This window comes from Anneissia japonica, unplaced genomic scaffold, assembly GCF_011630105.1.
Source record: "Anneissia japonica isolate Jap-2015-1 unplaced genomic scaffold, ASM1163010v1 scaffold1258_len173354_cov150, whole genome shotgun sequence".
NCBI classification, from domain to species: domain Eukaryota; kingdom Metazoa; phylum Echinodermata; class Crinoidea; order Comatulida; family Comatulidae; genus Anneissia; species Anneissia japonica.
Window position 1 is genome coordinate 1 of NW_022754736.1, and position 13,947 is coordinate 13,947.

The following is a 13,947-nucleotide window of genomic DNA, read 5'->3' on the forward strand; positions in this document are numbered from 1 at the left end:
GGTACAAAAAAAAGGTAAATCAAAATGATTTAAAAAAAAAAAAAAAAAAAAGATAATAAGTATTTGCATTAAACTGATACAATGACCACAATCTTTTTTCGGCAAAAAGAAACTAGAAATTGCAAATTGCAAGTGAAGTGCTGCAAAGTTCAACTGCATATAAATGTTCTTCGAACAAAATTATTTATGCGAGTCAAGTGAAAATAATGAGTAACAAAAATATAACAAATAATATGAAACACGACCCATTGTCTATATTAGAACACTTCTCATTGGGTAACAAAGTTGTAATTTTTTCATTTTTGTCAAAAAGTGTCTATAGTGGTGAATTATGGTTTAGGTTTTTTTTAATAAAGTTTCAAAAATTTCTATGTATGTGGAAAATGTAGTTGATTACCAAAGGTTACAATTTTTATTTTGAAGACTGCATGGTCTAGGAAGTGTACATTTTTTTATGGGGCAGGTTTCCAAGGGTGAGTTTTCTAGGAGCGAGTTGACTGCCAAAGAGTGTTGCCAAAGTGCGAGCCAGCGTGTTATTTGATCACAAGTGCGAGACATTGCAAGTGGGAGCCAGCGAGCCATGACGTCACGACAATAGATACATCATACGAGACGTTACTCGAGTTGTGCGAGGTATCGGCTGAGATTTGTGGAGTACAATTCAAAAAACAACTATAGGTCTAATAATGAATTATTGTGATGTTAAATAGACAATGTTAGTTATCAAGAAGCGACATTGTTTTTCATTGGGACATTCGTCCCTTCAAGGCTAGGGCTATACCAACCTAGCTAGTCTAGGCCTCGAGTAGGATAAGGCTAGCAAGACATGCGGACGTTGGTATGTGTTGGTTAGTCTACAAACGTCGCCTAAAGTAATTGATTTTACCCGGCAGAACGAAAGAAGGAAACTCCACTTTTCAGTCATCTTAGGCCCTTGTTTTTTGACAAACAATGACCTTTCAGAGGTCAAATTGCTGTCAAGAATATGAATTGGCTGCTTCTCAGCAATAAATTGTTGAACATGCATGATGTAGAGAAACGTGCGCACACGATTTTGAGATGGGTCGCCATCACTACCCATCTACAAGCAGGAAAGAGGTATGTTTATTATTATTATGTAGAATCTCGTTTACCATTAACATATTATATGAGATATTATAACTAACAAACAAGAGCCTTATCTATCTATAAGTAACTTAGGAAGCCTTCGGTAACCTTTATTTAGCTAAATCACAACAGGCCGGGATACATTCCTATGGTGATGAGGATGACTTCTATGGCCTAACTAGAGGCTATTTTAGGAATGTGCTCTCTTCCTTTCTCTACATTTTGGTAGATTAACAAACTTACTTGGTTCTAGACAAGTAACTCCTTGAAAAGCTTTTGTACAGCTGCAGTAGAATTGATTTACACTATTAATACAAGTACCTCCATTCTGACATGGGTTGCTCGTACACTCATCAATATCTAAAAGAAAAAAATCATCAAAAATACATTCACTAAACATTTACAGCATTGAAAACATTAAAAGACACAACAGAGAATTATATATAATATACAACTGCAATTTACTGACCTTCTTCACAGAATGTTCCCATAAACCAAGGCATGCACTGGCATGTGATGGAGTTGTCAGAGCCTAGTGTACACGTCCCTCCATTGTAACATGAAGAAGATGTGCAATCTACATTGGTAACAGCTGAAGACAGAAAAAAATATTATTAAATTCTGTATCAACTAACTGCAAACAGTTAATACTGTGTTTTTATATCAGGTCTTGAATTAAGTACATTACTAGAGAATTGATTGATTGATTGATTGATGGATCAATTAACTGACTGATTGATGGATCAACTGATTGTTGGAATGTCACTTTAAAACTTGTTTTCAGAATGAAGCATTTTTATGCCAAATATTGGAACACCTACGTGTCTCACAGCGATCTCCAATGAAGCCGGATATGCAAGTACACACGACACCACCCTGCTGATCCTGAGTACACGTACCAAGATTTTGACAAGGGTTTGGGTTACAGGTACCTGGAGAAAAACAAATCAAGTACAAATTCAAATAATGCTTTCATAATTTTATTATTTTTTAATTTTTTTAATTTAAAACATCTTTATACAGGATAACATTTCAGAATAAACTGTTTTTCAAATGGTCCTGTATTTGACCAAATAAATAATTGATTTTAAGAGATAAAAAAGGAGACATGAAAAAACAAAAATAAAAAATCAACAATCAATTTTCGAAATACCTGTACAAGGAAAATTACCAATCAAAATAGTTAAATACAGAGCGAAGCCTAAGCATTGAAATATATCCATCTATCCAAAAAATGCTTTTTACATTGTCATATGCCATGTCAACAGGGCCTCTAAGGGGTTCTGCTTTAAAATTTTAATCATAAGTTGGAAAAATGGTTGATGTAGTAGCAGAATACACTATACATTTGATAGAAAACACAACTGCTTTCAATTTCACTATAGGCGAGTGCCCATATTCAATGCATTGGCCTCCACGGCCCCAAACCAGATATGTTTCGGTAGGTCTACTACCACCATCAATGAAAAATGTTCACATCTGCAGTGTACATAAACATATACATAGAAAATGTATATAAACATATACATAAGAATAACAGAAAAAGTAGTAAATTTAAATTAGTTACAGTATTTGATATTGACAGATACTTAATATGATTATATAACTATATTTAAATTTTTTTCTTCTGAATTATTTATTATACTACTTGTTCTATGTTTTGAATGTTTGAATGGCACGCCTTGTGACAGTAGTCATGTGACCACTTATGCCCCTCCATGGCCCACCTATACACAATAGTCGGTTGTTTCGGTTTGTTTTGTAAAATAAAATAAAAGAATATAAATGAAATGAAATAAAATAAAACATCAAAATGTTAAGATATTAAAATTTTGAAAATGAATGACATACATACAAAAATAAAATAAAATAAAATATCAATCAATAAGTTAAAATATTAAAATTTAAAAAAAAGAATGCATACTTGAGGTTTGACAATTTGTCCCAATGAAGTTTGAAGGACAGGTGCATGTATAACGTTCAATCACATCATAACAAGTACCTCCATTCTGGCACGGCAGACTATTACATGGCCTAGTGTCTGTATAAAAAAAGGTAAACAATTATTTTATTTAAATTTTAATACAAAATAAAGTGGTACAAAAAAAAGGTAAATCAAAATGATTAAAAAAAAAACAAAAAAAAAAAAGATAATAAGTATTTGCATTAAACTGATACAATGACCACAATCTTTTTTCGGCAAAAAGCAATTCTAAAAAAAACCCAGACAGAACCATCTTATTCACACAAACCCACCCCCACAAACCCACTCCACAAACCTTCAACAAAATATATTCTAAATTACATAATTTCACATAAATATCATTATGATAAAAATGATCTCATAACTGTAATAATCTTGTTGCTATGGTGGTTATTGTAATTGGAACTACTATAACAACAATAACAACAACAATAATCGTAATAATTATAATAATGATAATAATAAAGATGTGTATAAGAGACAAATAATAACTATTATAATATTAATAATATGATAATGATGATGGTTATTATTTTTGTTATGATTGTTATAATGAAGATAATGGTAATTGTAGTTATAATGGTACAAATGGTGATAATAATGATAATAATAATAATAATTATAATTATAAATAATAAAATAATAAAATAATAATGGGAATTTTGCTGTAATGATGGTAATAATAACAATAGGTTTTGTAGAATAATTATAATTATTATTGTTATTACTGTACTTAAATGGTGATTGTGATGACCTTGTTTTTTGCTTTTAATGACTATTTTTGCATTATTCTGTTATTTATTTATTCTCTCTTGTTTTATTTCTTGCTTGCTTTTTGCTTGATGTTGTGATGTGTTGTCTATCATATTTTATCTTACATTTTAATGATGTTTTTTTGGTTTTTTTTATACTGGATGGGAGTGGTTCTCAAACAATTGTTATAGTAATTAAGTTTACTTTAGAGACCAGGCCCTCCCATCCAGATTATTCTATTGTGCAATAAAAAAAAAAAAGAATAAGAATTATACAGCTAATCTAATTTTAATAATTATTTAAGCCATATTATTATGTTATTTTGATAGGTATATTATGCATATAATACAAAAAATATTTAAAATAATAAATTTAAAAAAAACATACTTGGTAACTCATCATCCTGCAGCGTAATTTGGAATCCTTTTTCTGTTTTGTCATCATCGGCTATAAACTGAATATAAACTTTATTGTCTGTCGATATAAAATTGCTTGGCAGATCTGGCCCCGAGTGTCGAATAATTCTACTTGACATGTTGGCTGGGTTGTCACCATTACCAGCTTCTAACCAATCATACTGGGGCTCTGTCGAGAAGTCATCAAACAACACACGGATTCTGCGACCAGCTGCGACTGAGATGATCCAAAGACAGTTGTCTCCGTTGTTGTAGTTCTCCGGGTAATTATTAGATTGGATGACAAGGGAGTCATCAGTCGGGATAGTATAGTTTTCTACACATGGTCTCCCTGATAAATTAATTTTAAAATATAGATAAGATTTTTGAGAATAAAATACAGAATGTGACACACTGCTTCATTGTTATTGCAGACTGTATTAGGTGTGGGTAAGTACATATGCAGATACAGTACAACACTAAGAACAATATCAAGGGTCCCATGCTGGAAGAAGTCATTTCGGGAACATCAGGGCCGGATTGCTATGAAACGGTCTTAACTAGACCTCGAATAAAGCCGGCGTTATCACGTTATACATTGTTTAGTTTAATTGAATAGTGTTCTTAGATGACTTGGTCAAGCTGAATACAGTGTGTAGTACTATTATTTATTAAGGCACAAATATCAAGGACAGTGAGCTTATAATATTATAGTAATAATAATAGTGTAGTTTTATACAGCATCGTATCCATCTAATATAAGATGCTAAGGGCACTTGATATATGGACTATGAACTTGATCTTATAACAACTATTCTAGTGGCAATCCATTCACAAAGAAAAACACACACACAAGATGCTTTGCATAGTCTCATTTATATGAGGCTTAGAGAGTGGAATTGTTTTTGATTATAATAATCCTGTTACTGTGACATGAATTGACCCTCAACCCTAGGATAAGATGGCAAGCATCCCTACCACAAAGCTATTCAACACCACTCAAGCCTTACATGAAGGTTCTTACAGGGTTTGTTGAAGATGGGCATAACGAAGTAGGCCTAATGATGAAATAGTAAATAAATATATACTAACGTATATCACAGTTGGTTCCTGTCCACTGGCCCTTGCAAAGACAGATGAAGCCGTTAGGGAACGATATACAATCACCATCATTCTTACAAGTATTTACCATACAAGTTGCCACCACTGACAAGAACAAATCACAAAATAAGTATCATCATTAAAACAATTGTTATAAAAAATTACAGTTACATAAATGATTTTTTATCATTTTTATTTTCAAATATAAAATATTATTATTTAAATCGTTGTTATAATTATTATGAATATAAAAATAATCATCGTTATAATTGTTTTTTTAAAATTTCCAGTATCAACATTATCATTTAACTAAACAAGTACACTAAACAAGTACACTGATTATAATTAAACTTCTCATTACAATTGTCATAATCATTATCAAACTATTATCAAAATCATGTTAAATTACTTACAGTCAGCACAGGTGTTACCAGTGTATTCAGGTGGGCAAGTGCAGGTGTAACTATTACTTCCCTGATTAACGCATGTCCCACCATTAACACATGGTCCACTTAAACAAGCATTCTTGTCTTTAAAAGAAATAACAACACACTTAAAAAATTAAAAAGAAATATTTTATGAATACAAATAAAATATTTACTCATCTTTGAAGTCATTCTCAGGTTGAAGCATATTAAATTATAATTTTTTTTTAAGTGTACAATTTTCTCATATTTTAGTGAAAGGGGTAACATACGTTGAAGCATATCAAATAATAATTTTTTAAAAAGAGTAATTTTCTCATATTTTATTTGGAAGGGGTAACATACCAAATTCACAGCTGGGACCATCATAATTTTCAGTACAATTACAGGTAAAGTGAGTGCAAAATTCAAGACATTGACCACCATTCTGGCAGCTCAGACTGTTACACGCCACCACATCTAATAAAAAATATATAAAGTTAATTACATTCGAACATCACATTAAAAAATGTAAATCAATATAGCTTGCAAGTGACAGCTCAATATTAAAGTTATATATATATATATATCTATATATGTATATATAGATATATATATTTTTTTTTTTTTTGTATATTTTGTTACCATCGATGTTGATGAGAGGCGGCCACACAATATTTATTTAATTTATAAGCCATTATATATTAGCACCTAGGGCTGAAACAAAGCATGAGCCACTTCACAACCTGTCAACAGTGCAAGCCGGGGTAACTAAGCATGGCCGGCCGAGAATGGTCAGCATGTGAATGAATGAATAAGTGAAAGAATGAATGAATGAATGAATGAATGAGTGAATGAATGAATGAATGAGTGAATAAATGAATGAATTAGTGAATGAATGAGTGAGTGAATGAATGAATGAGTGAAAGAATGAATGAATGAATAAGTGAATGAATGAATGAATGAGTGAATGAATGAATGAATGAATGAATGAATGAAAGAATGAATGAATGAAATGAATGGATGGATGAAGGAAACGAAGGAAGGAAGGCAAGGGAAGGAATGAATGAATGAATGAATGAATGAATGAATGAATCAATACATGAATAAATACCATACCATCTTGACAGAATTGTCCAGAGTGACATGAGTCACATTCACAGATGAACGAGCTGGTCGTTGGCACACATGTCCCACTGGCACAAGGATTATTATCACAGATATCTTAAAAGAGAAAATCATTATTGTACAAAGATACCTAATAAAATGTAGTATAGAGTTATTATAGAAATTTAGTGGTGAAGGCCTTGCTGTAAGTATTCACATATTTTTATAATCATTATTATAATTCTGAAAGCCAACAAACTTTTCAGACTATAGACTTTACCATACACACATATGGCACCATGCATGCATATGGATGGTTAAACCATAGACACAAATGGTTTTACAAGGACACACTTAGCCTTATCATACATGCATATGACTTATAAAATCTTGCTCATCTTGACTTACAATTTTGGCAGTTATCTCCAGAGTAGCCAGTGGCACAGGTACACATGTAATCGGAGCAGAAATTGGAGCAGGTTCCACCATTAATACATGGATTGCCATTACAAGCATTGATTTCTGAAAAAGAATCAAAATGTAAAATAAAATGTAAAATGAAAGCTGTAATCGCATTGATTTAATTTACGCATTGTAAAAATATTTTGGCTAAATTACACAAATCATTAGAAATGTTTGTAGTCTTCCAGATACTTACCTGAATGAATCAAATACTGCAAAAGTTTTTAGTGGAACTTAACTTTAAATAAAAATGGAATCATCCGTACCAGCAGGTTATGTATCTAATACATACTGTATGTACTGTGTATTACATAATTATTATGAGTATCCTTTTTGCCATTAGAAACTGAGCACATGGCCCTTTCCTGCGTACACACACAATTCTTAGACAGCTATTAATGCTCAAAGTTTCATAGAGTAGCATGGGTGTCACTTGAGAAGAACCTGTTCATTATTCACATCAGTTACAATGTAGCTTCCTACCATGGGAAGGCTAAAAAATAATTCTTAAAATTATTCTTACCTTCAGTGCAAAACTCTCCTCCCCAACAATCTGAGCAACTACAGGTAAAATCTTCAGTAATTGGACAACCATTCATACAGAGACCTCCATTTTGGCAAGGTGATGAGGCACAATTGTCAATGACTAGATATACGTACGATTAAAATAAAACAATTAGCCAAATAAAATTATACAAATTAAATATATTTTTTTTACTTGTGCAATATTTAAAAAATAATAATTACTAAAACACTGATAGCACTAACTAGCTCCAATTATTCAATACACAAGCTTTTGCCAGCACTCTATGCTGGCTCCATCAGATTTTTTGAGAACTTAGATAGGAGAGGCCAAGTTATGTGATATTCCGTGACAGATTATCATTCCAATTAATTATTTTTATTACTGACTAGTTTTGATTAATAGTAATTTTCTTACGTATGTCACAATTGCTTCCTGCCCAGCATTCTGAGCAAACGCACTGGTAATCGTCACACGTGTTTCCTTGCATGCAAGTCGCTCCATTCTGACACGGCATTGCTGCACACGCATTGATGTCTACAATCAAACAAGATCAAATTTTACTACTGTACACAATAATAACATAGACACAATAATAACATAGACACATAATTCAGCATTAGTCTTTAATTTCCAGCGTTTCCAAGGAAGGAAAACACTCTTAATAAATAATGAAACAGTCCACCCATTACCCAGAACAAAGCATATTTTAAACTTGAATGTGTACCTGTATATATCCTACAAAACACACTTTACAGATCCTTCTAGAAGGAGCTAGTATATATTTCTCAAGTATCTCAAAAGGCTATGGGGAAGCATGGGGAAGCTAGGAGACCTGTTTTACTCATCTTTAGGGGTCTTTTGTTTTGCAATATTGGTTTATTCAAATAATTTAATTCCATTCATTGTCTATATTTACACAGGGTGCTTCGTACAGTTATTTATAACACAATTAACAAATAATAAGCAAAGAAATCATAGTTAATGATCAATCAAAGTTATACCTAGCTGAGCTTTTTGTGTTAATTGTCCATATATGGGCATTATGATGCCATATCAAATCCAAATAAGGTCATGAAGATGTCATACCATGTCCATATATGGGTAAATCACATATATTTGTCACATAAAATGTTATAGTTAGGATAGAGCTTTAGTGCTATAGTTGCTTACCCAATTCACAGTTACTTCCAGATTTGCATACAGGGCAAGTGCAGGTGTAGGTACAGGTGTTGGATGTGGAATCCAGGGAACATGTACCACCACCCAAGCATGGATTCACTGGTCCGCAAGGATCTGAAACTGTAGAAGATTGGTAACAAAAATGGTGAATAAATAACAGTAATAGATAACAAAAAAAAACATTAGACAATAATAGAAACTATTAAAATAGAAAATAGCAATAAGTGTCGAATATGTGAACATTGAGTAAATATTAATGTAAATCGAGATATTTATATATTATTATTAATAATAATGTAACTTTATTTCAGATAAATGATTGAACATGGTAAAATAAAGCTGACAAAGAAACTGTTGTATGCCCATTTACAGTCATGATGCACCTGTGTGCCATACTTAGGCATGTCACTTGGTGTAGATTAATAACATTTCATAGACTGGACAGGCCTTAAAACTGCTCTGTAATTCAGTATATCATATTATAAAGGAATCATGTTCAAAAGTAGTTAAGTAAATAAACATTATTATTAAGGGCACTATGAAGTAGGCTAATAAAAAAGATCTGAGGAGTACGACCTCTATTGACTTACATGTTAGACACTGATTTCCACTGTAACATGTGGGACAGGTACATGAGTACCCCTGGCAGGAGTCACTCGGCATGCACTCACCGCCATTCAAGCACGGGTTACTCTGACACGGATTTATATCTGTAACAAGAAAAATCAGAATTCCCTTAAACCACAGCTGGGCAAAGTGCGGGCCGTGGGCCGCATGCGGTCCGACAGTGATTTTTTTTGCGGCCCATGAAAATGAATTAAAAACCCTGTGTGTGCAGTCCGTCAAGCACCATTGGCTAGAAAACACCTTACTTTTTACAGCCAGACAACTATTATATGTAAAAAGTAACATTAAAACTGAGAATGAAGAGGTATAAAAGCAGTGCTTTGAGATTTTTGGAAGCTCAATGGAAACATTAAAGTAAAAAAAAAATCAAAAATTGGCCATCTGACCGATTTTTATGCCCTGTCTTAAACCAACTGCTTAAATGGTGCATTACAAATGCAAGATTAATACTAATATTACACATACACAATTATTACTAAAACTATAAATTCATTAAGATAAAAACCAATATCAATGATAAAGTATTATATTACTTATATAAGTACTGGTATATCAAGTTAATATTATGATTGAAGTTATGCATCTTGTTTGCAGAAAACTGTCAGTGTAAGGTAAAAAATCGGGAAATATACTCTAAATTGGGACACACGCTGAACCCACGGTAGTCAGCCAACACGTTCTTACAGAGAACGCAATGCGACAAGGCACGCACAATAGATGGTTTTAATGATGACCTGGCCAGATTGCAACCAACAATCCACAGATAGCATTGCGTTCTCAAACACACAATGGGAGTGGAGATGGATTTGGTATCTGACAGTCGTACGATGCATTGTGTCCCTGGCTTACGTCAACTCCACAAAAAGAAAGTTTTCTTACTTGTCTGGCAGTTTGCTCCATCATAGCACTGTGGACATTGACATGTGTATGCTTGACAGTTGACAGGGTCTACATTACATACGCCACCATTCATACACAGACTTACAGCACAAACATCCGAACCTACAGTCAAATCATATCCAAAGTTCAAGGGTCAAGTTGCATATGATTAACATTTTTTATAATTTCATAATTTCAAATATATAATAACTAAATAATTTCAAATAATAACTTCATAATTTTAAATAAAGTCTTCTAAGTAATTCATTTAAATTTTTAAGTGATTTAATATTATATTGAATTGATCATTAGCACACGAACCTAAAAAGATCAAGCAAACCGTGCACTAATGTCAAATTTGTGCATGGTTGAGTGCATGGTTGGGGATAGAAAAAATAACATTAAGATTTAGAGTGATGGACTCAGGACTGACTTATAAAATGTAATACAATACAATGGGAAAACAATTAATTATCAATTATATAGAGAATAATGACTATAATGAACAAATTATGAAAGAGCAGACTCACTAATTTCACAGAAGGTTCCAGAGAAGCAGTTGACTGTACATTGACAAACAAAGTAGTTACAGTCCCCAATAGCAGGATAGCATTGGCCGCCATTCTGACAAGGATTACTCATGCATGAGTTGGTATCTAGGCAACAATAAAAAAAAAAACAGGTAACTAGGCAACAACACAAACAACAGAATGAAGAAACTTTTAACCAATCCCTGGAGGAAATCATTGGTTTTTGCTCAGATTGGAAAGCGATGTTCTCAAACAAATGTATGACAATAACATACTACGGTAGATCCCCTCCTTTGGGACACCATATTATGGAGACACCCCTATTAAGGGGACACTTTTTTCGGTCCTAAAGGTGTCCTCCTAATAGGGGTTCTACTGTATAACAATTCTGGTCGGTACCACACAATTCCCTAACCATTTTGATTTGTTCGGAAGTCGTATGTTAGTAGCTCAAAAGAGAAACTGAAAAGGGCTCCCTAGAAAATTCATGCAGTCTCATACCTATCTCGCAGGTATTTCCATCATAGCAATCTCGACATTGACAAGAGAAGTCACCACATCCATTGCCGCTCTCAAAACAGGTTCCACCATTTTGACAAGGGTCAGGGCTGCAACCTTGTGTAGCTGAAAATATAAATTTAATAAAATAATATTGGCACACGATGCTCTATTAAATCATGAGTGTAAAGCTGTTGTGGGAACTATAGGATTAGGAAACAAGGGCTTGGTATTGGTAGGTAAGCATCATAACTAACAAGTAATGTATTCATAATTGTAGGTAAACTTTTAAAAACATTTCATTATTTATTTATTTCAACCACATTTTATATGGGTAGCCCTTTTAGCATCTATATTCAAATATATGAAATGATGCTGTTAACATCAAAAGGTTCTAAAACAAATTCATTTAAAAAAAAACCTAAAAATAGATATCACACAGATATGTATTAAAATGTGATGGAAGCAGAGGGGAAAATTCAAGAACAGTGGAGTTGAGATGTAACTTGGTGGTTAAGATGCTTGCCTTCAAATCCCAGAGTCCTGGGTTCAAATCCTGTGACTGACCAAGATTTGTTCTCACGACTAAAACCATCTCCACTCCCAAAGCCTTGTAATGACACTTTGCTGATAAAGCTTCATATTATTTCATTCATTTAAGATGATCCTTGAATATCAAATCAACTAGTATATGCTGAGTGGGTCACCCACTATAAAAAAGAAACCCAGCAATTTACCTATTTCACATCTGTCTCCCATGAAACAGGCGCTGCATGCACATGTATATGCAGAGCAGCTATCACCTGCAGATGAGCAAACTCCTCCATTTGTACAAGGATTGGATGAACATGGATCAGTAACTAAAAAAAAAACATACTTGGTTTAATTTTTGGTTTCAAATAATTTTAAATATATAACTAAATTTCAAATATATAACTTCATAATTCTTAAAATAACTTCATAATTTCAAATATATAACTAAATAATTTTAAATATATAACTTTATAATTTTAAATAAATAGTCTTCTAAATAATTCATTAAAATTTTTGAATGATTTAATATTATATTGAATTGGTCTTTTTCACATGAACCTAAAAAAAAAATAAATAAAGCTGTGCACTAATGGGGATAGGAAATTAACATTGGGAGTTAGTTCAGAAAGAAACCATTTTTGTATTCAGATGATATTTTTTCAAAGATTACATCATATAAGCCTAATTATTTGGTAATGACAAACAAAATAGTATGGATAGAGAATGGTTGAAAATTTCATTTTTAAATTAACATATTAAGTAACTATTAATTAGTTTGGAGTAGTGTCTCATTAAAGTAAACTGCTTGGAGCTGAAGACTTGTCCACTGGTTAATCTTCTGAAAGGAATTACTCTACTAAACATTTAAAAACATGTTTCATTATTGATTAGAGTAGCATAAAGTAAAAGTTAGTTAGAACTTGTGAACTCTTGAAGTGCATATAAAACAGTTGTTTTTGGTTTGATATAAAAAACTTACATATTTCACACAGCGACCCTGTGTAGCATGCAGGACACGAACAAGTAAAGGCAGAACAGTCACTAACATCTGAACATGTACCACCATTTAAACAAGGGGAACTTGAACAAGGTTGCATCACTATTTAACAACAAATAAAAAATAACATACAAATAAACATAATTTACATTAAAATAAACATTCATTTTCATCATTCTATTGTATTATTCAACATTATAATATTTCTCTAGAAATTGTAGCACATTTCCATAGCATTCATAAACCTTTTTCACATTATTACTTATAACATTAATTTTATAATTGGCTTATTCCTTAAATCTTTTAATAGTATTTATATATAAGTGGCCATATATTGCTTATTTAACCTTTCCTGAGTTCGGGAAAAATACTTAAAAAATTCAAAATGTCGAGATGTAACGATAATTAGAGAAACAAAACATGATGTGATGAGACGGGAAAATCAGGTGAAAACGAGGCTGATCACTTTTTTCAGTAGCTTGGTAGCATTTTCTAACCAACACATTAATATTCAAGACCAGTAATTTTTGGCGAGCAGCTGATCGAAAAATCGTCCCGACGATCGAGCAACTAGCCTAGACAATATACGTACATCCAGTAGTGTGAAGTCGTGAGTTTTTGTGATCGTTTACGTACGCAGTTACAGAGAGACGGTTTTGTCAACGTCAATTCAATCATGGAGGAATAATTCAATTGAATTAATAAACGTATATCAGTCCGATGACTTGTTTGTTTATAATTAGGCCTAGCCTACGCCTAGGATTCGAAGCACAGTCAGTGTCTACCCTAAGTAGCGCACTCCTGACCGGGACACTGCTCCAGTCCCGCAGCAGGTGAGTTCAACTGGTATTCAAAAAGTTATGA

General features: G+C 32.6%; 1 protein-coding gene across 1 annotated transcript in view; it reads right to left on the reverse strand.

The window, feature by feature from the left end:
- Nucleotides 1–1,326: 1,326 nt before the first annotated feature.
- Nucleotides 1,327–13,947, reverse strand: part of LOC117123224 (neurogenic locus notch homolog protein 2-like) — a gene marked incomplete at its 3' end in the record, with an annotated part of 18,720 nt that continues 6,099 nt past the window's right edge. Inside the window, exons 3-21 of the mRNA XM_033269074.1 lie at nt 13,066–13,185; nt 12,290–12,412; nt 11,556–11,678; nt 11,055–11,180; nt 10,525–10,647; nt 9,609–9,728; nt 9,010–9,138; nt 8,254–8,373; nt 7,837–7,959; nt 7,260–7,373; nt 6,864–6,968; nt 6,111–6,224; nt 5,754–5,870; nt 5,332–5,445; nt 4,232–4,591; nt 3,032–3,148; nt 1,929–2,039; nt 1,577–1,699; nt 1,327–1,467 (exon numbers count right to left, since the gene is read on the reverse strand). Coding sequence (XP_033124965.1) covers nt 1,327–1,467; nt 1,577–1,699; nt 1,929–2,039; nt 3,032–3,148; nt 4,232–4,591; nt 5,332–5,445; nt 5,754–5,870; nt 6,111–6,224; nt 6,864–6,968; nt 7,260–7,373; nt 7,837–7,959; nt 8,254–8,373; nt 9,010–9,138; nt 9,609–9,728; nt 10,525–10,647; nt 11,055–11,180; nt 11,556–11,678; nt 12,290–12,412; nt 13,066–13,185 — 2,523 coding nt within the window. The remainder of the gene's footprint in view (nt 1,468–1,576; nt 1,700–1,928; nt 2,040–3,031; nt 3,149–4,231; nt 4,592–5,331; nt 5,446–5,753; nt 5,871–6,110; nt 6,225–6,863; nt 6,969–7,259; nt 7,374–7,836; nt 7,960–8,253; nt 8,374–9,009; nt 9,139–9,608; nt 9,729–10,524; nt 10,648–11,054; nt 11,181–11,555; nt 11,679–12,289; nt 12,413–13,065; nt 13,186–13,947) is intronic.